Below are 26523 nucleotides of genomic sequence, written 5' to 3' on the forward strand. Positions count from 1 at the left end.
AGAAGAAGAAGCCAATGGGAAATTTCTCATCTCTGAAATAGCCAGTCATGGACCTCAAATTTTTTTACCACGGACACTGGTGTCCGTGTACGGACACGCTGCCGACCTCCGGCATGGATGAGGAATGAACAATTTACCTCCGTGGACTGGATGGAAACCTTTGGCAGGCTAGATCCTGGCCTCCAGGCCATGTGTTGGACAACACTGATTGAGAAGTTTCATGCCTTATGAAAAAATTCTGTTTTTCTATTCTTACTATCAAATTGAATAATTTCACACTTCCCCACATTATACTCCATCTGCCACCTTGTTGCCCACTCACTTAACCTGTCTATATCTCTTTGCAGCCTCTTTGTGTCCTCCTTACAGCTTACATTCCCACTTAGTTCTGTATCATCAGCAAACTTGGATACATTATTCTAGGTCTCTTTGTCTAAGTCATTAATATAGATTGTAAATAGCTGAGGTACCAGCACTGATCCTTGTGACACTCCACTAGTTACAGCCTGCCCAATTGAAAATGCCCTGTTTATCCTTATTCTGTGCTTCCCATCTGTTAACCAGTCCTCTATCTATGCTAATATATTACCCCAACTCCATGAGCCTTTATCTTGCATGTTAACATCTTTGTGTGGCACCTTATCAAATGTCGTTTGGAAATCCAAGCATACTATATCTACTGGCTCCCCTTCATCCACCCCACTAGTTACATCCTCAAAAATTCTATATATAAAACACCGTTTCCCTTTCGTAAAAACATGTTGATTCTGTCTGATTATACAATGATTTTCTAAGTGCATTAAGACTTCCTTAATAATAAATTCCAGCATTTTCCCAATGATTGCTGTCAGGCCAACTGCTGTAATTCCCTGTTTTTTCCCTTCCTTCTTTCTTGGATAGCGGTGTCACATTTTCTAACTTCCAATCCACTGGGACCACTCTAGGAGCTAGGTAATTTTGGAAAATCATAACCAGTGCATTGACCATCTCTGAAGCTATTGCTTTTAGCATCCTAGGATGCAGACCATCAGGTCTTGGGGACTTGTCAGCTTTTAGTCCCTTATGTTCTCTAATGCTTTTTTTATGCTAATATTAATTACTTTGAGTTCGTCATTCGTATTAGCCCCTTGTTTACCCTCTATTTCTGCATGTAATTTGTGTCTTCTACTTATACTGAAGACAGACACAAAATATTGTTCAATGCCTCTGCCATTTTCTCATTCCCCATGATAATTTCTCCTGTCTCTGCTTCTAAAGGAACAAAATTTACTTTAGCTACTCTCCTCCATTTTATACATTTATAAATTTGCTTTGTTTAAGTTTAAGATTCTTGTTTTGGACTCAAGTATGTCACTCTCAAACTTAATATGCGATTCAATTGTATTATGCTCACCATTTGCCAGTGGATCTTTTCCGATAAGATTACTAATTAACCCTGCGTCATTACACAATATCAGATCTAAAATAGCTTTAACCTCAATTAGTTCCACATGTATTGTTCCAAGAAACTGTTGTGAATGCATACTACAAACTCATCTTCCAGACTACCTTTGCCAATTTGAATTGTCCAGTCTATATGAAGATTAAAATCCTCTACAATTGTCATATTGCCTTTGTTACAAGCTCCAATTATTTCTTGCTTAATGCTTTGCCCAATGGCATAACTACTATTAGGGGGCCAATAAACTACACCCACCAGCATTTTCTGACCCTTGCTATTCCTAATCTCCACCTATACGGATTCGTACTTCCTGATCTTCTGAGCCAGGATCCTTTCTCACTGTTGTCCTTATGTAATCCCTTACTATCACAGCTCCTCCTTCTCCTTTTCCATTCTTCCTGTCTTTTCAAAATGTTGTGGACTATTTATTTCCCAACCTTGGTCCCCTTGTAACCATGTAAAAGCAATTAGGTCCAAACTATTTATCTCTATTTGTGCCACTAGTTTGTCTATCTTGTTATGAATACTTTGCACATTCAGATAAAGAGCTTTAATTTTGTTTTACCACTATTCTTTGGACGGACCTTATTCACTGATGCACTATAACTGTTCAACTCACTGTCCCTTAATGTCTCGCTCTGCTTGTATTTACCCAAATCACTACACTGTTCTGTTGCCTCAACCTTTCTCTTCAGACTTCTACATTTCCCTTCACCTGACCCCACCTTTTAAGCTTGAAGCCCTATCCACAGGGATGTTTCTAATATGATGAGGAGCCGTTTAAAGACATTTGTCTATTAATATTACAGTTCATGGAAACATAGAAAATAGGAGCAGGAGTAGGCCATTCAGCCCTTCAAGCCTGCTCCACCATTCATTGTGATCATGGCTGATCATCCAACTCAGTAATCTGTTCCCGCTTTCGCCCCAGACCCTTTAATGACTTTAGACCCAAGAGCTATATCTAACTCCTTCCTGAAAACATACAATGTTTTGGCCTCAACTGCTTTCTGTGGAAGGCACAGTGGCGCAGTGGTTAGCACTGCAGCCTCACAGCTCCAGGGACCTGGGTTCGATTCTGGCTATTGCCTGTGTGGAGTTTGCAAGTTTTCCCTGTGAGTTTCCGCCAGGTGCTCTGGTTTCCTCCCACAGCCAAAGATTTGCAGGTTGATAGGTAAATTGGCCCCTAGTGTAGGTAGGTGGTAGGGAACATGGGATTACTGTAGGGTTAGTATACATTGGTGGTTGTTGGTCGGCACAGACTCGGTGGGCCGAAGGGCCTGTTTCAGTGCTGTATCTCTTAAAAAAAAAATTCCACAGGCTCACCACTCTCTGGGTGAAGTAATTTCTCCTCATCTCAGTCCTGAAAGGCTTACCCCGTATCCTTAGACTATGACCCCTGGTTCTGGACTCCCCCACCATTGGGAACATCCTTCCTGCATCTATCCTGTCAAGTCCTGTTAGAATTTTATAGGTTTCTATGAGATCCCCCTCACTCTTCCGAATATAATCCCAACTGACTCAATCTCTCCTCATACGTCAGTCCCACCATCCCAGGAATCAGTCTGGTAAACCTTCGCTGCACTCCCTCTATAGCAAGAACATCCTTCCTCAGATAAGGAGACCAAAACTGCACACAGTATTCCAGGTGTGGCCTCACCAAGGTCCTGTATAATTGCAGCAAGACATCCCTGCTCCTGTACTCGAATCCTCTATGAAAGCCAACATACCATTTGCCTTTTTTACCGCCTGTTGCACCTGCATGCTTACCTTCAGCGACTGGTGTACGAGAACACCCAGGTCTTGCTGCATATTCCCCTCTTACAGTTTATAGCCATTCAGATAATAATCTGCCTTCCTGTTTTTGCTACCAAAGTGGATAACCTCACATTTATCCACATTATACTGCATCTGCCATGATTTGCCCACTCACTCAACTTGTCCAAACCACCCTGAAGCCTCTCTGCATTCTCCTCACAACTCACCCTCCCACCCAGTTTTGTGTCATCTGCAAATGTGGAGATATTACATTTAGTTCCCTCATCTAAATCATTAATATATATTGTCAATAGCTGGGGTCCTAGCACCGATCCCTGCGGTACCCCACTAGTCACTGCCTGCCATTCGGAAAAAGACCCATTTATCCCTAATCTTTGTTTCCTGTCTGCCAACCAATTTTCTATCCATCGCAATACACTAACCCCAATCCCATGCGCTTTAATTTTACATGCTAATCTCTTATGTGGGGCTTTGTCAAAAGCCTTCTGAAAGTCCAAATAAACCACATCCACTGACTCCCCCTCATCAACTTTACTGGTTACATCCTCAAAGAACTCTAGTAGATTTGTCAAGCATGATTTCCCTTTCGTAAATCCATGCTGACTCTGTCCGATTCTACCACTGTTCTCCAACTGCTCTGCTATAAAATCTTTGATAATGGACTCTAGAATTTTCCCCACTACCCATTGTGCTTTAGGCCACTTTACTCCATTGAAGGTGCTATATAAATGCAAGCTGTTGTATATAATGGGTGTGTTCCTGCAAATCCTATTTGCCTACTATACATGACAGCTGGTATAAGGTGGCCAGCGTCGACCCAGGCATCTAATTTTTGGGTAAACTTTACCCACAGATATAAGCCTGGCCCTTTTTTGACATAGAATCGTATTGGTTCTTAGCAAAGCCTCTTTCCACAAAAGATAATGCTGGAATAGACTTGCTAAAAAAAACCATGGAAATCAACAGTATTAATAAGTTAAATAGGCACTGGAGTCCATTTCTGAAGAAGATCAACAATTGTTAACTGACTGAAAATCAGATCTTTAGCACCAGAGGGACACCCGCTTCTGCAAGATGCACCATGAAATGTTGCTACTTCTTCAGGAACCAAATATTTCTCCTGGGAAGTCAGTAGTACTTGCAATTTCCCATCAGGAAGAACATTTAAGCAACGTCTTGACTTTTGCATTTGCACACTTTACATGTGATTGGCTTCTTGAACTGCCTGAGATTCAACATGGACTCGATGGGCTGAATGGCCTCTTTCTGTGCCGTAATGACTCTATGGCTCTATAAATAGTCAGCCTGCTTGGTATAGTTTAAGCAACGCCTTTGTATTTAATGCCGATGGTGATGGCAAATGGTCAGCATCATTTGCTCAATAGAGGTGGTTGTCAAGAATAATGGCGGATGGCGTAAGTTAAGGGAACTGTACCAACAAAAGCAAATTGCATTTATACAGCACTTGAACGTTACGCAACATCCGAAAGTGCTTTACAGGAGTGTTATGAAACAAAATTTGACACTGAGCCACACAAGGAGATATTAGGCCATATGACCAAAAGCTTGTTTGAAGAGATAGGTTTTAAGGAGCATCTTAAAGGAGGGAAGAAAGTAAGAAAGCCAGAGAGATAGAGGGAGGGCATTCCAGAACTTCGGGCCCAGGCAATGCTGCCAATGCTGGACCGATTTAAAAGCAGGAATACTCAAGAGGCCTCAGATTGGCAGAGCACAGAGATCTAGGCATGTTGTAAAGTTGAAGGAGACTATTGGGATAGGAAGGCTGAAACCATGGAGGGACATGGGCGGCCGGTCAAGAGTGCTTTGGAATAGTCCAGTCTAGAGATAACAAAGGCACAAATGAGATATCAAAGTCAGGCGATGCTCCGGAGGTGGAAATCAGTGTCTCAGGGATGGTGTGGATGTGCGCTAGGAAGCTTATCTCAGGGTCAAATATAATACCAAGATTGTAAACAATCTGGTTCAGCCTCAGGCAGCTACCAGGGAGAGGGATGGAGTCATGGCAATAATTTCTGGTCTCATATCTCTTTCGATTTGGGTATGCTACAGGATTGTTGATGGGCATATGAGTAAATGAGTACAACGAAGGACCTGGTAGCAGGAAAGTTAACAGCAGTGGTAGTGCGGTGTAGATGGTGGATTGACCTTTCAGGTGAATTAGATAGTGCAGCTTGGTGACAGAATCACTCAACCCTTCCCGAAGAATGGGTCTCTGTTGCGGTAGACCCTCTCTACGTCCTCTGTGCTTGCAGCTGATCCATACCTCCTACAGCACTATGTAATAACTAGCAAAGCTTGCTGCACCCATATTGCAGGGATAAAACCTCACTCGTACCATAAATTTAGAAATAGCTGAAGATCCACTTCAGCTTTCAAACCTTGCCCATCCTTTCCAAGCTCACCAGTCTGACATCTAATGAACGTAATCTTCCTATTTATCCCACTGTAAGTAAAACAGCTTGCGCTGATTGTCCTTTAATACACAAAGACGGGGCTAAAGTGTGGCGAGTCGAAGAGACTTAGTAGTTGGCAGGAAAAAAGACAGAGGCGCAAGGGGAGAGCCAACTGTCCAACAGCCCCGACAAACAAATTTTTCTGTAGCACCTGTGGAAGAGCCTGTCACTCTAGAATTGGCCTTTATAGCCACTCCAGGCGCTGCTTCACAAACCACTGACCACCTCCAGGCGCTTACCCATTGTCTCTCGAGACAAGGAGGCCAAAGAAGAGAAGAAGAAGAAGACACATTTTGTTTTTTGGTGGGCTCACTTTAATATAGATGTGGAACCAAGGCTTGGAATAGGGAATAGAATCGAAGACCAACATGAATGCTTCAACTGGTCTTGCTTATCTTGCACATTTAATTTTTGGGTAAACTTTACCCAACAGACGGAAGCCTAGCCCTTTTTTATATAATAGTATTGGTAATAAAATGATACACAATCTGCAAATGTAAAATGCTCTCTCAAGCTACCTTACTCACGTTCCCAACAGACTCACTCCTTTTGCCTCTCTCAGACGTTGGTTTCTGTCTCGTTCGTTCTCTCTCTCACACCAACAATCTTCCCTCTCCCCCTCACAGACATTGAAATTCAGACCATCCTGCCTCACAGCTGCTGCTATCCTGATCAAATGCTCTCTTTAATTAATCTGTTGTTGGGGACTTTGGCCGATGCCAACCTTCAAGGCCAAAATAACTGGTCATTTATTGGATTGCTGTTTGTGGGACGCTGTTGTGCACGAAATGGGACGTATGTTTTCCCACTGAACAAAAGTGACTGCATTTCAAAATATATTTGTTGTGTCTGAAGCATTTTGGGACCTCCCGAGGGACATGATAAGTTACAAGTTTTTTTTTTGTTGAAATGGTGGTCGTTCAGTAAAGCTTTTCAAAGGAAGAATTAAGTGTAAAATGACATTTTGGATATTTTCTAAGTTAAGATAAAATGATGACAGTCATAAGCCTCTAATAAAGAAGCATTAAATAACTTTTTCGCTCCTTTAACCAAGATAGGCAGCAGGTCCACTGCTGCTGGCCCTTAGCCAGTGACACAGTGTGCCCTAGTTACCAGCAAGCATGAGTAACACATCCTGTGGAACGTACCTCCCCTTGGCATTCCCCCCAAGGGACAGGATTCAGGAAGCCGCAACCCTAAACTCTGCCCACAGCTTTCCCCATCCAAATCTTTGGCATGGTGTATTGGCACTAATGTGTTGCTTTAAAAAAAAACAACATTTTTAACAGTCTTGTCACAAGTTGCACTCCTCATTTTTAATTTGGCAAAGGACAGAATAAAGTTGAGCAGCTGAAGGAATTAGAGGGCTGATTTTCCCTGACGGTTACACCATAGTGTCATTATGGCACAGAAGCAGGCCATTTGGCCCATTGAGTCCAGGTCGGCTTTCTGTAGAGCAATCCAGTCAGCCCCACTCTATCCGTGCAACCCTGAAATCATTGAAAATCTCCACTTCCACCACTCTCATGGGCAACGAATTCTAGTTCTGCATTTCTATGACTCTATGTTACAGGACATCATTTGTAACCTGGCACCAGGAATGTTATTCAGTGTTACTAAAGACTGTTGGTTAAAATTTAAACAGCTACTTTAGTTAAGATGACAACAACAACAAAAGCAAAATGCATTTAACCAATCAAAGAGCTTAAAATTTGATCATCAGCTGGTCCTGCTTGATCACGTTATGGGGCGGTACCTGAGGCAGGTGGCCCTAAATGGACCTGGCACACATCCTCAACATGGAACTAAAGCTAACTCTGAGAAATGGGCTGTAGTAAGGAATGGGCCTAAAATCAACCTCCATTGAGGCAAAAAGGAAATATCGCAGTCCCCCCTTGTTCTGCTCCTTCGCCGAGGTCGCCACCCCCCCCACCCCCCCACTCCTCCCCCCGCAGCCCCACACATTTACTGGGTCTGTTTACAATGGCTAAGTAAATTGCCCTCTCGCGCTAGCAGTCTTCAATTCTCAGCGGAGACTGTGGATAAAGATTACTTGTGAAAATATGCCAAATGTATGGCCGAGTGGGTCTAAGCAACAACATGGGCTCAGTTACTCAGATACTGGCCAGCTGAAACAACAACTTGCATTTAGATAGTGCCTGTAATGTAGTAAAATGTCTCAAGGCCTTGAGAAGGTGGTGGTGAGCTGCTTTCTTGAACCACTGCAGTCCTTGGGGCGTTGGTACACCCACAGTGCTGTTAGGAAGGGAGTTCCAGGATTTTGACTCAGTGACAGTGAAGGAACGGCGATATAGTTCCAAGTCAGGATGGTGTGTGGCTTGGAGGGGAACTTGCAGGTGGTGGTGTTCCCATGCATCTGCTGCCCTTATCCTTCTAGGTGGTAGAGGTGCTGTTGAAGGAATGATTGAGGAGTAGTAGTAACCTGGATACCGGGAGGACTCGCTTATGTCCTTTGAATAGAGTGATGGGATTTTGCAAGGTCCATCAGAACTACCAACGTGGGCACGTGAACCCTGCGTTTAATATTGCATCAGAATGACAGAGCCTCTGTCAAGGCAGCATTCCCCAATATCAGTGTTTCAGGATGTTTATAAAAACTGGCTTTAAGAGATTGTAGTTACCCTCTAAATTGGCATAGAGTTCAGCAAGAGTTCTTGGTCTATGTTTTTTTTTGTTTGAGTGGAAGAAAAACCAGAGTGGTTTAACAGTAACATTGCATGCAAGTTACCCAATGCCAATGATGTATTTCAATGTGATTCAAGTGATCATATCCTGTTTGCCAAATAATCTTTCATAAATATTGCATCCTGTAAATGACTTTTTTTTTTAAAAGAAAAGAGATCTCACCCCTCAAATGTCCAGACACAGCTCAGGGGGGTATGTGCTTCGATTTTGTTCCCTATCCTTTTCTTTGCCAGTTTTATCCCACTCCCTTGTTTCTCTCCTGAAGTCACTGAATCCTTGTCCAAATACAGATCCGTTCATGCCCGACACACCTTAAATGTGGTTCTTTCTCGCATACGAATATAGACTGGGAGTGTTAGCAGGCTATTAGATAGCAGGCAACATCACAGTGAAGCCCTCATCTGACACCCACACATACAACCACTAACCTGATGGATGGTCCATAGGAGCAGAAACTCTGGCTGAAGTCTTCCCCACCAGCCCAGAATTCGCAAGAGTAAATCAGTCAAGTAATTTGATTAATCAAACCTTTGGCAATGACAAACTTGTCCTTTTCACAGAGTTGAAAATAAGTGTTTGCTAATCTGCTGCGTCATTCTCTGTAGCCATGACTCGGCAATTTGGAAGAGCTCAGCTATAGATAAAGCCCTTCGTCAAAACATTTCATATTACCAATAATCAAGCTACTACACAATAAAAAGCATATAGGTGGACAGTGGGGTCAATATTCACTGCCTTCACCCTGCGTTAACAGGGTCATAGAAACCGTAACACCTTGGTTGGTGGCCTGGTTATTTTTAGTTTTGTTTAGTTTAGAGATACAGCACTGAAACAGGCCCTTCGGCCCACCGAGTCTGTGCTGACCATCAACCACCCATTTATACTAATCCTACACTAATCCCATATTCCTACCACATCCCCACCTGTCCCTATATTTCCCTACCACCTACCTATACTAGGGGCAATTTATAACTGCCAATTAACCTATCAACCTGCAAGTCTTTGGCATGTGGGAGGAAACTGAAGCACCCAGAGGAAACCCACGCGGACACAGGGAGAACTTGCAAACTCCACACAGGCAGTACCCAGAATTGAACCCGGGTCGCTGGAGCTGAGAGGCTGCGGTGCTAACCACTGCGCCGAGGCTTACAGGGTAAGTTAAAGCAGAAAAAGAAAGTTTATGACGATCACAAAAATCTTAATACTTTAGAAAGCCTAGAAGAGTATAGAAAGTGCAAGGGTGAAGTAAAAAAGGAAATTAGAAAAGCAAAGAGAGGACATGAAAACTTATTGGCAGGTAAAATCAAGGAAAACCCAAAGATGGTTTATCAGTATATTAAGAGCAAGAGGATAACTAAGGAAAGTGTAGGGCCTATTAGAGATGTAGAAGTGAACTTATGCGTGGATGCAGAAGATGTGGGCAGCGTTCTTAATGAGTACTTTGTTTCTGTCTTCACAAAGGAGAGGGATGATGCAGACATTATTGTTAAAGTGGAGGAGTGTGAAATATTAGATACGATAAGCATAATGAGAGAGGAAGTACTAGAGGGTCTGACATCCCTGAAAGTAGATAAATCACCAGGGCCAGATGGATTGCATCCCAGGTTCTTAAAGGAAGCCAGGGAGGAAATAGCGGATGCTCTGAAGATTGTATTCAAATCCTCACTAGATATAGGTGAGGTACCAGATGATTGGAGGTCTGCGAACGTTGTACCATTGTTTAAAAAGGTGCAAGGGATAGGCCAAATAATTATAGGCCGGTCAGTCTGACCTTGGTGGTGGGTAAATTGTTAGAATCTATTCTGAGAGTGACAGGATAAACTGCCACTTAGAAAGGCACAGATTAATCAGGGACAGTCAACATGGATTTGTAAAGGAAAGGTCATGTCTTACTAACTTAATGGAGTTTTTTGAGGAAGTAACAAGAATTATTGATAAGGGTAGTGCAGTGGATGTGGTCTACATGGATTTTAGTAAGGCACTTGAGAAAGTCCCACATGGCAGACTGGTCAGTAAAATGGAAGCTCAAAGGATACAGGGGAATGTGGTAGGCTGGATCCAGAATTGGCTCAGGGCCAGGAAACTAAGGGTAGTAGTCGATGAATGTTTTTGTGGATGGAAAGCTGTTTCCAGTGGTGTTCCACAGAGCTCAGTGCTGGATCCCTTGCTATTTGTGGTATGTATTAATGATTTGGATTTAAACGTGGGAGGCATGATTGGGAAATTTTCTGATGACACACAAATTGGCCGTGTAGTTGCTAGTGAAGAGGATAGCCGTAGACTCCAGAAAGATAGCAATGGTTTGGTTGAGTGGGTGGAAAAGTGGCAAATGAATTCAATCCAGAGAAGTGTGAGGTAATGCATTTGGGAAGGGCAAATAAATCGAGGGTACACACAGTAGACAGGAGGGCATTGAGAGGGGTAGAAGAAGTGAGAGACCTTGGAGTGCATGCCCACAGGTCCCAGAAGATGGCAGGACAGATAGATAGAGTGGTGAAGAAGGCAAAGGAAATGTTTTCCTTTATTGGCCGAGGTATAGAATTTAAAAGCAGGGATGTAATGCTGGAACTGTATAAAATGCTGGTTAAGCCTACAGCTGGAGTATTGCGTACAGTTCTGGTCATCACGTTACAGGAAAGACGTAATTACTCTGGAGAGAGTATAGAGGAGATTTATAAGAATTTTGCCAGGGCTTGAAAGTTGCAGCTATGAGGAAAGATTGGACAGGCTAGGGTTGTTTTCCTTAGAACAGAGGAGGCTGAGGGGTGACTTAATTGAGGTGTACAAAATTATGAGGGGCCTAGATAGAGTAGACAGGAGGGACGTGTTTCCTCTAGCAGAGGTGTCAATTATCGGGGGCACAGATTTAAGATGATTGGTAGAAGGATAAGAGGGGACATGAAGAGAAACGTTTTCACTCAGAGGCTGGTGGGTGTCTGCCAGGAACGGTGGTGGAGGCAGAAACCCTCAATTCTGTCAAAAGATACCTGGACATGCACCTGAAGTGCTGTAACCGGCAAGGCTATGGACCAGGTGCTAGAAAGTGGGTATAGAGTGGGCGGCTAGTTTTATCGGCTGGCACGGACACAATGGGCTGAATGGCCTTCTTCTGTGCCATAATTTTTCTATGGTTCTATGGCCAAATGCCCCGTTACCACTAGCAATGCATACATCTCCATTTGAGTTCAAACCTCCCAACTCATTCAGCCAATAGGCCCCTTTTAATTTGGAAAACGGGATCCTATGATGTAAAGAGGACCCCGACTGCCACTTCTGGTGGGAAATAGTCAGACGTTGTGCAGCGCAGGCTGCGATCGGTTCCACAGATGACAGAACCAACAAGGTCTACCAGAGGGTAAGTGGCAAATTATCTTTGGAGAAGCAGGGGCCCACAAATGTAATCCAGGCTACTGCCACCCCTGGGACCACCAGCCTTCGTGCTCATGACCCCCTCCTGCAATTTATCCTGTTGGGGCCATCCAGGCTCAATCTAGAGTCTTCAAAATGGCAAGCCTGTTGGGCACTCTACCCTCCCCCCACAACTTGCCAACCAAATTTAATCAAGGGCCAGGCCTACAACTAATCTGACGTCTCACGACACCATTAATGACTGGTTAATCTATTTTTGCGAGTGTTGCTCAAGGGAGGAACGTTGACCAGAACAATAACTGAAGAGTGCCACAGGATCTTTATAATGTCCCTCTGAACAGGCATGGTTCATCTAAAGGGCAGCACTTCTGATGAGGCAGCATTCCCTCAGTTCTGTGTTGTATAAGCAGACTGCTTAAATCATCGCATGCAACCAGAAAGTTTCAGTCCTGAGGCAAGTTTTATGAAGTTGAAGATGGGGAGATGGTGGCGTAGTGGTAATGCCACTGAACTAGTAATCCAGAGGCCCAGGCTAAAGCCCTGGGGACAAAGGTTCAAATCCCACCATGGCAGTTAGTGGAATTATTCAATGAATAAAAATCTGGAATTGAAAGCTGGTCTCAGTAATGGTGCCGTGAAATTATCATTGAATGTCGTATAAAACCCATCTGGTTCACTAATGTATTTTAGAGAAGGAAATCTGGTGTCCTTACCTGGTCTGGCCTACACGTGACTCCAGACCCACAGCAATGTGGTTGACTCTTAACTGCCCTCTGAAATGGCCTAGCAAGCCACTCAGTTGTCAAGGGCGATTGGGGATGGGCAACAAATGCTGGCCTTGCCAGTGACACGCACATCTCATGAAAGAATGAAAAAAAAAGTGGCCAACTGCCAAAAGTGTAGCTAGATTCACTGAGGATCCAGTGATTCCTTTGTGTTCCCAGAAGTTTTAGCATGTCATATACCTTACATTATTCTGCTTAATTAAAATTATTTAATACCAGACCTAAGAGATTATACTGAAAAAGACACTGAACAGACTGGCTCTTTTCTCTAGAAAAGAGAAGGCTGAGGGGCGATGCAATAGAGGTTTTTAATAGGCAAACATAGAGATGTTTCCACTTGTCGGCTAGACCAGTGCTACAGGCCATAAATAAGACAGTCGCTAATAAATCCAAGGAGGACTTCAGGAAAATCTTTCCCTGGAACGTGATGAGAATGTGGAACTCACTAGTACAAGGAGTAGTTAAGGCGAATAGCATAGATGAATTTAAGGGGAAGCAAGATAAATACACGAGGGATAAAGGAATAGGAGCTTATGTTAACTGGGAGAGTTAACTGGGATAGATGAAGTAGGGAGGGAGGATGCTGATAGAAACATAGAAAAAAAAGGAACAGGAGTAGGCCATTCGGCCCTTCGAGCCTGCACCGCCATTCAATACGACCATGGCTGATCATCCAAACTCAGTACCCTGTTCCCGCTTTCTCCCCAATCCCTTGGTCCCATTAGCCCTAAGAACTATATCTAACTCTTTCTTGAATATATTTAATGATTTGGCCTCAACAGCTTTCTGTGGTAGAGAATTCTACAGGTTCACCACTCTCTGGGTGAAGAAATCTCTCCTCATCTCAGTCCTAAATGGCTTACCCCTTATCCTTAGACTGTGACCCCTGGTCCTGGACTCCCCTGCCATCAGGAACATCCTTCCTGCATCTAGTCTGTCCAGTCCTGTTAGAATTTTGCAGGTTTCTATGAGATCCCCTCTCATTCTTCTAAACTCTAGCGAATACAAGCCTAATCAACCCAATCTCTCTTCATACGTAATATACAAAATAGTCTTAATAATGAGATAAATCTATATTGTTTAAATAATGAAGGGTTAAAAAAAAATCTTCAGAAATGGAGAAGAGGGGACGGAAAGTTCTGCCATTAACTCAACAACACTTTTCAACTCGATTTACATCATCACATCCTGGATTTGCTAACAATCTTTGACAAAGATTGTTTCCTTAAATGTTTTGTGGGTACATCAATTTTGAAAGAGCCCAATTCATTTTCACTCTGCCAACTGATAAACATTTAAGCTTTTAATGACGTCTCACAGAAGACAGACTTCATTTTCTGAAATTGCTTATCACACTGAGCATGTTATTGTGCAAATCTGCTGTGTCATTCCAAACTAGCCATGACTCAAAGTCTGAAGAACTTAAGGACAAGCTACAGATAAAAACCCTCCTTCAAAACATGTTCTGTTACTCATTTCCTTTTCTTGCCAATTTTCTCCATCCCTCCCCTCCCCTCCCCTCCCCCAGTTAACTGTTAGTTGAAGTACTGGGAGTCAGCCACCCTCTGGTACTACAACACCAACATGCATTTCTATAGAATTAAAGCAGAAAGTGCTGGAAATACTCAGCAGGTCTGGCAGCATTTATAAAGAGAGAAACAGAGTTAACGTTGCAGGTCGATGACCTTGAAAAAGATCATCAACTTGAAATGTTAACTCTGCTTCTCTCTCCACATATGCTGTCAGACCTGCTGAGTATTTCCAGCACTTGTCTGTTTTTATTTCAGATTTCGAGCAACCGCAATGTTTTGCTTTTATTTTATGCATTTATATAGCACCTTTTGGTTTAGTAAAACATCCAAAGGCTTCTCACAAGCACGTATTGGGACAAAATGAACTGACATCATGCCGCATAAGCTGACCAAAAGCCCGGTCAAAGAGCTAGGTTTTAAGTAGCGACGTAAAGGAGGAGAAAGAGGTGGAGAGGTTTAGGTAGGGAATTCCAGAGCTTAGGTACCTCATTGCAGTGCCATTCGCAGTGAATGCGGGCAGGCTATTCAACCATAATGGCAGCCCAATCTTCACTCTGAGGGATTTTCAGCACATAGAATCTTTGAGCTGAAAGCACCGGGTAACAATATTAGCAGCTAGCTCTCTCCTCCCTGGCAAAGGGGTATTGTAGTGTTTCCCACCAATGCTTTAACTGCCAATTCAGCACCAACCAAGAATCAAACCCAAGATTGCCCTAGTCTGCGTGGCTTGTGCTGAACATTGGAGAAACTTCCTGAGTTTTCAGGAAACCAGTACTTCACTGCTCCAAATATTCAAGCAGCCACTTGTTGAAAGTAAAACAAAATGGTAAGCATGCCAAAGGTTAACAATACTGTATTACCTGGAATCGTGACTGATAGCTCAGTGCTGCTACCAATGGTGTTCTGCGTTCCAATCCTCTTCTCCATTCTTGAAGCCTTGACACTTTTCTTCCCAGGCTCTTGATTGCTTGGCGAGAATCAAAAGGCAGAGAAATGTTTCTTTTTTTTTACACACTTCTGTAAACTGACTTGAGCCAGATCCTACCCTAGAAGCAGAACCCTGGGCATGACTCCAGTAAAGCAGCAGTACTTTCCAACTGAGAAGGCAGGGTGGGGAGGGGAGGTGTGTGGGAGAGCCAGTGTGTAGGGAATGAGATACTGCAGGTTCAGCTATAATCAACATTAACACTGTCATTCAAAACTGAAAGAAAAAAGTGACTGTGGACACACATCAAAAAGGAAAAACGCAGCTGAGGCGCTTAATTGTTTTGACAGGAAGTTTGAGTGTGCCTGACTGATCAGCTGATCCGGGTGAAGAAAACAGGATATTCTGTAGTTTTGAAAAGTGGGCTTTACAATCAGGGCCCATTTGAGCTGTCTACAGGAATGCCTGACAGGTTGAAAATTTAAGCAGCTGTCTTGTAGAATAAAGAGCCACACTTGCTTACTTGTTTTGTTGCTGTTGGGGCTCCTTTTAAGTTGCTATTCATTCCTTTTGGCTTTTACGTTGTGTCAAACCGAACATCTGGAAATCATTGCCTGTGACATTATAAACAAGGGAAGGGCACAGTGATTATAAAGCATGTGGCTTTGGGGAAAACAATAATAATGAAAATCTGACATCACGTAGGCAGCAACTGCTTTCGATTTGCATCTGGCTCTTTTGGCAACAGTCTGGGAGTTGGGATTATCATTTGCGGTGTTTACATTAATAGTTTTAGAGGATATTAAAAAGCAGAAAGTTTATTTAGTTTTAGTTTAAGTGGGATTATCCTAGAGTAAAAGCACTCATGTTCAAAGATTTTTCCCCTATTTGCAACCTAAAACACATTTAGGTTGTACACTTGGACGAACTCCCTCCCTGCACAGGCTTTATATTAACATCGTGCAATCTGAGCTCACATTTTGTAGTGTTTCTTCTCATCTAACAGCTGGGAAGAAAACTGCGGGAAGATCTAATTAATTACATTTCTTAATTAGAACAGAAAGTTTTGGGGAAAAAAAATGCTCTTCCTACTCAGGACAATTGGGAGCAAATAAGATGCTGGAATTATCTTTCTGAGAGGAAAATAGGAGTGCCGAGTTTTTTTTTGCATAACTAACGAACCATTAAGAAAGAACAATCATGTATTTATAAAGCTCTCAAAGATGTCTCAAAGTGTTTCAATACAATAAATTTACGCCTGAAGAGATTCTTGTTATACAAATATGGCAGCCATTTCGTGCACAGCAAGATCCCACAAACAGCTATCAGGTAACTGTCGAGTTAATCTATTTTTGCTGTTGCGGGCAGAATGTTGGTCAGGACATCAGGAAACGTCCATTTCTTCTTTGAATGGTGTCATGGGATCTTTATAATACCCACTTGGTAAGGCACACAGAACTTGGCTGATTCATTGGGCTGGATTTTATTTTGGGTGGATGGGAGGTGGCCGCCAAAGTAAAAGTTGGTGCGAACCCATTTCGCCTAGCCTAGGGATCCGTGCCGTATATTACGGGTCACCAGGCTTTAATTGTTCTGTGGTGGGACTTCCACCCGCTTGAGGGAAGAAGTCCTGCCTCATTGAGCTGCCAGCCAATCATCAGGCCAGCAGCTCTGAGTCCCAGCAGCTCCACCGGCAGCGGTGGCCACTGCTAGGACTGCAGCCCAGTTGAGGACTCGGAGCCAGGACTGCAGGTAAGTTTGGGTTGCCTCGCCGGGGGTAATCGGTTGGGCCCCGGCGAGGCAAGGGTGGTCATTTGGGGGCAAGGGGAGCATCTTGGGTCCTGAGGCTGGTTGGGGAAGCAGGGGCGGCCCTCAATCCACTCTCCCGCGCCCCCCCGACCGGGGTGCTGACAGACTGCCAACTTTCACCGGGCGGCCTTTCCCGGCTCCAGGATGCCCACTTGCCACGGGTAAAATCCCTGTGGAGGTGGGCGAATGCCGTTAATTGGCAACTTAAGGGCCTTGATTGACCTGGGGTGGGTGGCCCGTTTTGCGCAACCCCCCCCCCCCCGCCCTATGTAAAGTGGGGCGGAGGCAGGAGCGGGTCGGGAAGGCCTCCCGCTACCATCTGGCTCGCTGGGGTGGCATAAAATTCCGGCCTTTCATCTGAAGGACACCATTCCCTCTGGACTTTATTCAAATAATCAGCCGAAATACATTGTCATATGCAAGCAAAACATAGGCAGGGTTATTCTGGTGAAAGGGTGAAAACAGCCACTCAGGGCTTGATTTTTAGCTCCCGACAGGGCCGAGATTGGAGGCTGGAGGGTGCTATAAATAGCTACACCAGCCAGCGTGCCTGTTCCCCAATTCCCTCCTGGCCCCAGGCCAGTTTTCCAATGGCGGGGGAGGGAGGGGGGCGGGGGCAACAGGGCTACCTGCTCACACGTGGCAGGTAGCTGACACAGCTCGTTAAGAGCCTATTGAGGCTAATTAAAGGAGGCCTACTGGGATTTTCCAGTCAGCCTCCAGCTCCCCGCAGGCAGCAGCCTGGGAGGCCAGTGCTCCAGGCAGACCTGTAGGCCTTTCGCAATGCAGGAGCAGCTGCAGGCCGTCCTGTAGAGGAGCTCCCCCTTGCACAGTGGTGGCCCAGCTGCAAATATTTTTTCGTTTAAGTTTAAAAAAAGTTGGTGCAAGGGTGGCATCCATTTGGAAATGCCTTCTCCCTTTCTTATCCTCTATTGCAGCTTAGCTGCTGCTCCTTTCAGCTGGAAGGACTCTGACTGGCCCAGGCCTCCAGCTTTGAAAACCTGCTCGCCATTTGATGAACCCACCCTCTGGCCATTAATTGGCCATCCCTGTGAAAATTAGGATCTGTAACTATTTCTCACCTCCCCCCCACCGCCAACACCTCCCCCCCCCAGGGGCAGTTTCAGGTCCCGGAAGCAGTCCCAACCTCTGTTTCCTGGCCTGGAGGAAAAGTTCTGCCCTAAGTATTTGCTGTTTGAAAATCTGGTTTTAACCTGGAAATTGGCTCCTAATTGCTGATTACTGTAATTTGAACTTGCCCGGAGGTTCTACACTGGAAACGTGGAGGTTTAGCACTCAAACATTGATCAGAAGCAATTGTCATGGAGCAGTATATGTGGGCCTCTCGCAATTACTTCCACTGAAGGTGGGGGTGTGCTGGCTGTCGCACAGTGACAGGCTTCAGGGTGGCTCAGGGACCAAGGGAGAAGGTACACAGGTTCTCGAACTCGGTACTGGAGGTCCTGATGGAGGCGATCCAGAGGAGGAGGGATGTCCTGTACCAACAGGGGAAGGAGACCACCTCACTCAACTGTCCCTCTTTCCCAAGTGCAAGTGACTTTTATTTGGTAAGCATGGCAGCCATTTTTTCAGAAACCAGATCTCCCGCATGGTAATAACTAACCAGTAAATCCGTTTTTTAATATGACTTTGAAACCTGATTTTATTAGCAGGACACGGATCACAGAAGCAGTCTCTCATTTTTTTTTCACTAAATGAGGGGAATTTTTCTTGCAATGTTGAAAGGATCACACACCCTCATGGTGCCACGGAGAATGTTTTCAGCTATCTTCTTCTCCAGAGCTCTGGTGATGGCTATTATTTTAAATGAGCTACAAGCATGGAACTTTACAACCTTCATAAAATCCAGGCAAATTGAGCCTTATTTTTCTGGTATCAACACTCATTAAATGTTACTTAGCCCACTTGAAATCGTGAGCATAAAGCCCCTAAGAGCTACAGTTGTGCGACTACTCAAAAAAAAGTTGTGCTCATTATCTTTCATTAAGGGCAAATTTTCCATAATTTAAACAAAAGGTTGCTGCGACCTTCTGTGGTTTTACTTGACTAATTACAACTAATTGGTTTGGTCTGGTTAACTCTCTGAATACTGGTGACATACATTTCTCTGCATTATTTGGCAAACGCCTTGTCGACTGGAGCTCTCTTTATTCTTTCTTGTGAATCCATTTGTGCAAAACTTCTTTATAGCAGTTTTAGTTTTGTATATTTGTGATCTCTAATGCAACCCAGAAAGGGCTCAGTACTGAGCCCTTACCATTTGTACGACTTTTACAGTCTCCTTAAACCCCTCTCTCCTCTGCCCCCTTCACCCGCACCTTCAACAGCAAGTGCCCTAGATCTGAGCCCATGTCTTTCTCTGGTTTCTCTATTTTTTACATCTCCCTTCACATCTTCTCTGAATTTGTCTAATCCCTTATATCCACCTCATGCTCCCTTTAACCCTATTCCCTTTAAACTGTAGAACTTTTCTTCCTGGCCTTCATACTAGCTGACATTGAGAATAGTATTCCCCTCAGGTACTGTTGCACTTTCTTTCAAAGCCACCATCATCACCACCCTTCTCAATAAACCCACCTCGGTACCTCTATTTGTGTAAACTGTCCTCCTCCAATTCCACCTTTCATCTCACAAGTTTTTTTTAATTTTTTATTTTTTTTAAATTAGAGAAACAGCACTGAAACAGGCCCTTCGGCCCACCGAGTCTGTGCTGACCAACAACCACCCATTTATACTAACCATACAGTAATCCCATATTCCCTATCACCTCCCTACACTAGGGGCAATTTACAACGGCCAATTTACCTACCACCTGCAAGTCTTTTAGATGTGGGAGGAAACCAGAGCACCCGACGAAAACCCACGCAGACACAGGGAGAACTTGCAAACTCCGCACAGGCAGTACCCAGAATCGAACCCGGGTCCCTGGAGCTGTGAGGCTGCGGTGCTAACCACTGCGCCACTGTGCCGCCCATCTTGAATGTGTCGCTGCCTCTCAAATCCCTATCTTTTCCACAACTCGAGACTCAATCTTCCCAATCAAATTTGAATTGCTACCACAGCACCGAGACAACCCTAACAAAAGTGACAAATGGCATCCTCTGTAACTGTGACATGGTGCATCTCTTCTCGTTGTCCTTTACCTTTCTGCATCGGTTAACCACACCTTCTTTTTCCAACACCTTTCTTCTGTTATTCAGCTCAATGAGACTACCCTTGCTCAGTTCCACTCTTGCCTATCTGATGGTAGCCAGAGCTTCTCCAGTAATGGTTTCTCTTCCCACCCCCTGCACATGAGAACATGGGCAATTAGGGATGGGCAATAAATGCTGGTTTGGCCAGCGACACCAGCATCCCATGAAACTAATTTTAAAAAGCATAAGAACAGAAGAAATAGGAACAGGAATAGGCCATTTGGCCCCTCCAGCCTGCTCTGCCATTCAATAAGATCATGGATGATCTGATTGTGGCCTTAACTCCACTTTCCTGCCTGCCCCCATACCCCTTGGCTCCTTTGTAAACCAAAAATCTGTCTAACTCAGTCTTGAATATATTCAATGACCCAGTCTCCACTGCTCTCTAGGGAAGAGAATTCCAAACACTAATGATCCTCTGAGAGAAGAAATTCCTCCTCATCTCTGTCTTAAATGGGAGACCCGTTATTTTGAAACTGTGCCCCCCTAGTTCTAGATTCCCCTACGAGGGGAAACATCCTCTCAGCATCTACCCTGTCAAACTCCTCAGAATCTTATATGTTTCAATGAGATCACCTCTCATTCTTCTAAACTCCAATGAGGTATGGCTCAACCTGCTCACCCTTTCCTCATAAGACAAGCCCTTCATCCCAGGAATCAGCCTGGTGAACTTTCTGTGAACTGCCTCCAATGCAAGTATATCCCTCCTTAACTAAGGAGACCAAAACTGTACTCTAGGTGCAGTCTCACTAATGCCCTGTACAGTTGCAGCAAGAATTTCCTACATTTATACTCCATCCCCCTTGCAACAAATACTAACATTCCATTTGACTTCCTAATTACTCGCTGTATCTGCATGCTAACTTTGTGATTCATGTACAAGGATACCCAGATCCCTCTATACTGCAGCATTCTTCCGTCTCTCTCCACTAATATTCTGCTTTTCTATTCTTCCCGCCCAAGTGGACAGTCACACATTTTTGCACATAATACTCCATCTGCCAATTTTTTGCCCACCCACGTAACCTATCTATATCTCTTTGTAAAATCTGTGTTCTCCTCACAACTGTACATTTCCTCTGGAACACGCCAAGGATTTGTCCTTGATTCCCCTGCTTTTCCTCATCTACAGGTCTATGACCCTCCTTGAACTCTGTTCTGCTGACTCTATCCTCTTGTGCATCTCTGCTCCCTTCACCCCATTATTGGTGCCATACCTTCAGCTGTCTATGCTCTAAGATCTGGAATTCCATCACTAAACTCTTCTGCCTCACCACCTCCCTCTTCTCCTTTAAAGCCCTCCATAAAATCCAGCTCTTTGAGCAAACTTTTGATCATCCCTGCTCAGCATCCACTTTTGTCTGACTACACCTCTGTTGAAGCACCATAGGTCATTTTCCTATGATAAAGGAACTATATAAATATAGAGGAACTATATAAATATAGAGGGACTGTAGCATAGTGGTAACATTACTGGACTAGTAAGTCAGAGGCCCAGACTAATGTTCCGGAGACAAGTTCAAATCCCACCACGACAGCTGTGGAAATTTAAATTCAATTAATTAACAAATCTCAAATAAAAAACGAGTTATTAATAATGATCACAAGACTACTGGATTGTCATAAAAACCCATCTGGTTTACTAATGCCCTTCAGGGGAAGACAGACTGTCTTTAAAAAGAGCAGGCTGACTGGACCATGTGCACTCAGCACAATGCCGTTCGATCGCCTGCTGAGCACAGAGGCAGCCGACAGTGCAAAGAGGAAGCCAGCAGTGCAGAACCCATTCAGCTCTATACTCCAATCATAGTAATGAGGTGGAAACACTAACCCACCTCCAACAGAATAGGTGCAAGAGAATTATGGTCCTTGTGCCCAAATAATGGGGCAAACAAATTTTTAGTCTATAGAATTGAAAGGCAGGGAAATCACATTAAACTTGTGTAGAGTCTGGGTTAGACCACACTTGGAGAATTGAGCACAGTTCTGGTCTCCATATTATAAAAAGGAGGTGTAAGGAAGATTCATAAGGATGATATCTGAACTGAAAGGTTATGAACATCAGGAAAGATTGGGCATGCTGGGGCTCTTTTCTATAGAAAAGAGAAAGCTGAGGGGTAACCTGATAGAGGTTCTTCAATAATGAAATGGTTTGATAGGGTTTGCATGGAGAAAATGTTCCCACTTGTGGGGGGAGACGAAAACTAGAAGTCATAAATATAGGATATTCACGATAAATCCAATAGGGAATTCAGGAAAGACTTCTCTACCCAAAGAGTGGTAAGAATATGGAACGCACTGCCAGAAGGAGTAGTTGAGGCAGATAGTGTAGATGCATTTAAGAGGTAGCTAGATAAGCACATGAGGGAGAAAGGAATCGAAAGATATGCTGATGAGGTTAGATGTAAAGGAGTGGGAGGAGGCTCATGTGGAGCATAAATATCAGTACAGACCAATTGGGCTGAATGGCCTGGTTTTGTGCTATAGAATCGATTTATATTAATGTTCCTTTAAAATAAGATTAATAATGGAAACTCCACCTGTCGTAACATGCTACACATATTGGGCTGGCATCGGAAGTGAAAGTCCTCTGGTGCCATCCACCCATTTTGTCCATTAATTCAGGAGGAGAGATCAACACCTTTGCAATCCTGGATGCCAATCTGAGACAAGCAGCCATTAAACAGCCGAGTACTGCTGAGTTGTACGTTGATTAAAAACTGTCATTTGATTTTATTAAAAAAATGTTCCTACTTTGTTAGCTATTCAATTAGGTAAATGGAAATATTAACTGAAGCACTGGACCAGTCATTGCAATCTATCATTCCTAATCAAAATGTTGACAGCATAATGAAGGTAAACAAAAGGGAGGAATAAAACAAAATCAAAGAAAAGTATGAGAAAAAGAAAGAAAAAGGGCAGCAGATGTAAATTGCTTAGGAGCTCGAGCTGGCCTCTCAGGTGGAAATAAAAGCCATTCCCAGGTGTAGCGTTTATGGCAAGAGTTTATTACTGTTGTGTGTTTGTGATAACAGCAATACTGATAATAGTTCTTAAGCCTACAGTTCCAGTTATCTCAATGGCTTAGGATACCTCATATGTTGCACAGATCAGGAAGGAACATAGCAACAAGATAAGGCCATTCAGCCCTTGAGCCTGTTCCACCATTCAATAAGATACAGATTAATCTGTATCTCAACTCCATTCATTGCCTTGGCTCCATATCCTTTTATATTTTCATCTAGCAAAAAGGTTCTAAGTTCAACTCCTGGTCTACAATGAGTTAGTTGATTCTCGGGACATGGTGTGGGGGTCTGTACAATTAAGTTAATAAAGAGAAAAATGTTAGCCTGGACTCTCACTCCTTATTGCTGTCTATTGACTCCTGTTGGATAGTGCACATCTGAGGGGACAATATCAGCCTCAGGTGTGATAGTCCACCATCACTCTGCTAGTGTTGGAACCTTGCTCCCGCAGGAATTGCACCTTTAAAAGTGAAAGGATGAGGTGAGGAAACTGGAGTAAAGGAAGAAAAGAAAAATTTGCATTAATACCATGCTTGATCATGTCGTGTGGAAGTGTCTAAAAATGTTTCATGTACAATGAACTCACTTTTGAAGTGAGTTATTATGTAAGCCTGTATGGCAGCCATTTGTACACAAGAAGATCCCACAAACAACAATGAGATGAACGACCAATTAATCGATTTTCAGGAAGGAATGTTAGCCAGGACATTGGGACAACTGGCTGCTTTTCAAATATCTTTAATGTCCACCTGAAGCAGCAGGAAAGGTATAAGAGGCCATGGTTTAATGCCTCTTCTCAAGGATGGCACCTCTGACAACGCAGCACTCCCTCAGAATTGCATGGGAGTGTCAACACAGATTGTACATTCTGCTCCTGTTTTGAGGCTTACACTCACAGCCTTGTCTTCCAGATGGGAGAGTGTTAATAACTCAAAAAGAGAAAGAAAACAATCTCTATGACAGTACAAAGTGGACTTTGAGAACAGCAAGGTGAACACTTCTATTAACTTTGAGTATTCTTTGACGGTTTTCAAAGTTGGATAATAACACCTGGGACCAGGAGATAAAGTAACCATTTCCCACCTGATTTGAAACAAGTGTTTGTAGTAGAAAGTGAGGTGATCATGACTTCATGCAATAGCGCATAATGGGAGATAGTGAGTCGACAGCTCATCTTATGTCCCTTCCCCATTTTTATTTCCATTCGGGGAGATGCATCACCTAACATTAAGATCTACCTCAGTCAGTTTTAATACAGAATTACAAATGCACAGCTGCTAAGTTTCCATGATCAACCATGATACTTTGAGACCCAAAGGAAGATCCATACAATGTTAATGTGAAAGTTCACAGGAGTATTTTTTGACAAGATAGACACTGCAAAACCTTTTTAGCCCAGAGTGACATTCTATTAGCTTTCCTAATTACTTGCTGAACCTGCAGACTAACCTTTTGCGATTCATGCACTGGGACACCCAGATCCCTCTGCATCTCAGAGCTCTGCAATCTCTCATCATTTAGATAAGATGCTTCTTTTTTATTCTTCCTGCCAAAATGGACAATTTCACATTTTCCCACATTATACTCCATTTGTCATATCTTTGCCCACTCACTTAAACTACATCCCTTTGTAGCCTGCTTATGTCCTGTTCATAACTTACTTTCCTACCTATCTTTGGGTCACCTTCGGTCTCTTCATTCAAGTCATTTGCATAAATTGTAAAATGTTGGGGCCCCAACACTGATCCTTGCGGCACATCACTCGTTGCATCTTGCCAACCAGAAAAAGACCCATTTATGCCTACACTGTTTCCTGTTTGCTAGCCAATCTTCAATCCATGTCAATATGTTACCCCCTACACAATGAGCTTTTATTTTCAGCATAACCTTTGATGTGGGACCTTATCAAATGCCTTCTGGAAATCTAAGTACAATACATCCACTGATTCCCCTTTATCCACAGCACATGTTACTTCTTCAAAGAACTCCAATAAATTGGTCAGACATGATTTCCCTTTCACAAAACCATGTTGACTCTGCCTGAACTTTCCTAACTGCCCTGCTACAACATCTTTCACAAAACCATGTTGACTCTGCCTGAACTTTTCTAACTGCCCTGCTGCAACATCTTTCACAAAACCATGTTGACTCTGCCTGAACTTTTCTAACTGCCCTGCTACAACATCTTTAATGATAGCTTCTAACATTATCCCTAAGACAGATACTAAGCTAACTGGCCTGTAGTTTCCTGCTTCCTGTCTCCCTCCCTTTTTGAATAAAGGAGTTACATTGGCTATTTTCCAATCTAATGGAACTTTCCCCGAATCTACAGAATTTTGGAAAATTAAAACCAAAGCATCAACTATCTCACTAACCACTTCTTTGAGGACCCTGGTATGAAGTGAATCAGGACCCGGGGACTTGTCAGCCCGCAGCTCCAACAATTTGCTCAAATTTAAATGAGACCCAGGAGTTAAAATGGTGCAGGACTCACAATGGTGCTGTTGTGAGTTCTTCTTTCTCACCTCACGTATTCAACACTCCCTCCACAGATACAAATTGTGGCTCATGGGTCTGCTTGTAAAGATATTTGATAAACAACTTTTCTGAGAGGAAATATCTCTTGTTGTGCACAAAACTGGGAATGAATATAACATTGTTGATGTACATGACAGGAACACCCATCAAGGTTAGCAATAACACTGGGAAAGTGGAAAATAAGCACAAAGGCGAGTGTAATATTGAAATAGTTGGCCTTGGGGTGCTTTGCAGCATCAGTGAGTGCAATGTAAAGAGGACATTCTGTTACTTTAACAGACAAACTGACATGTAAAAAAATTCATTGCTCTCCAAGTAAGAGAGAATAACTTCGGGATTTAGTTCTGTTTCATTTTAACACAAAATTTCCTTTATATGCAGATCTACAGAGATTAATGCTATATAAAATGCTGTATTCTAAAAGCCAGTCCTAATTCAATATATCAGCGCACTTCTTCAAAACTTTAGACCCCAATGCCATCTTCTTTGCCGTATGCCTGCTACCATTAAGCAACAACTCCACCACAGATAATTTAGCATCAGTATCTATGACCCATTTTCCCCACACTCTGACCATGCTTATACTGGGCACTGTCAAATGTTTGTTCCTTAACAACAGATGCTAGTCATCCTGCTAATGGTCACATGGGGTGCCAACATCAGACATTCACAATCCAAACAGAAACAGCCAAAAACCTGGATTGTGTTCAATGTAAGGCTTTAGTCCGCAGTGGAATGATTTAATTCTGGGCCACAGCATTAAAGACTTACAGCCAGAAATTCCATTCGGTGAGTTTAAAATATATTACAGTATTTCTGTAAGGTCAAATTCAAATTTCCAGACTAAGCTAACAGTCTGAAACCAGGCTGGTTACCACAGTGATGTGGAGTGTTTATCAGTATTAAAAGCAGTGTTAAAAGGTA

At 43.3% G+C, this 26523-nt stretch overlaps 1 protein-coding gene across 2 annotated transcripts in view; it reads right to left on the reverse strand.

The window, feature by feature from the left end:
- LOC137372673 (uncharacterized) overlaps nt 1-15389 on the reverse strand; it is a 256098-nt gene extending 240709 nt beyond the window's left edge. Inside the window, exon 1 of one of the 2 annotated variants that reach the window (XM_068036717.1) lies at nt 14947-15389. In XM_068036717.1, the coding sequence (XP_067892818.1) occupies nt 14947-15013 (67 nt within the window). In that variant the 5' untranslated portion in view covers nt 15014-15389. Of the gene's footprint in view, nt 1-8828; nt 8920-14946 lie in introns of those variants that run through there. The other variant, XM_068036718.1, reaches the window with a different exon arrangement.
- Nucleotides 15390-26523: the final 11134 nt, after the last annotated feature.

Source organism: Heterodontus francisci, chromosome 8 (assembly GCF_036365525.1).
Source record: "Heterodontus francisci isolate sHetFra1 chromosome 8, sHetFra1.hap1, whole genome shotgun sequence".
NCBI classification, from domain to species: domain Eukaryota; kingdom Metazoa; phylum Chordata; class Chondrichthyes; order Heterodontiformes; family Heterodontidae; genus Heterodontus; species Heterodontus francisci.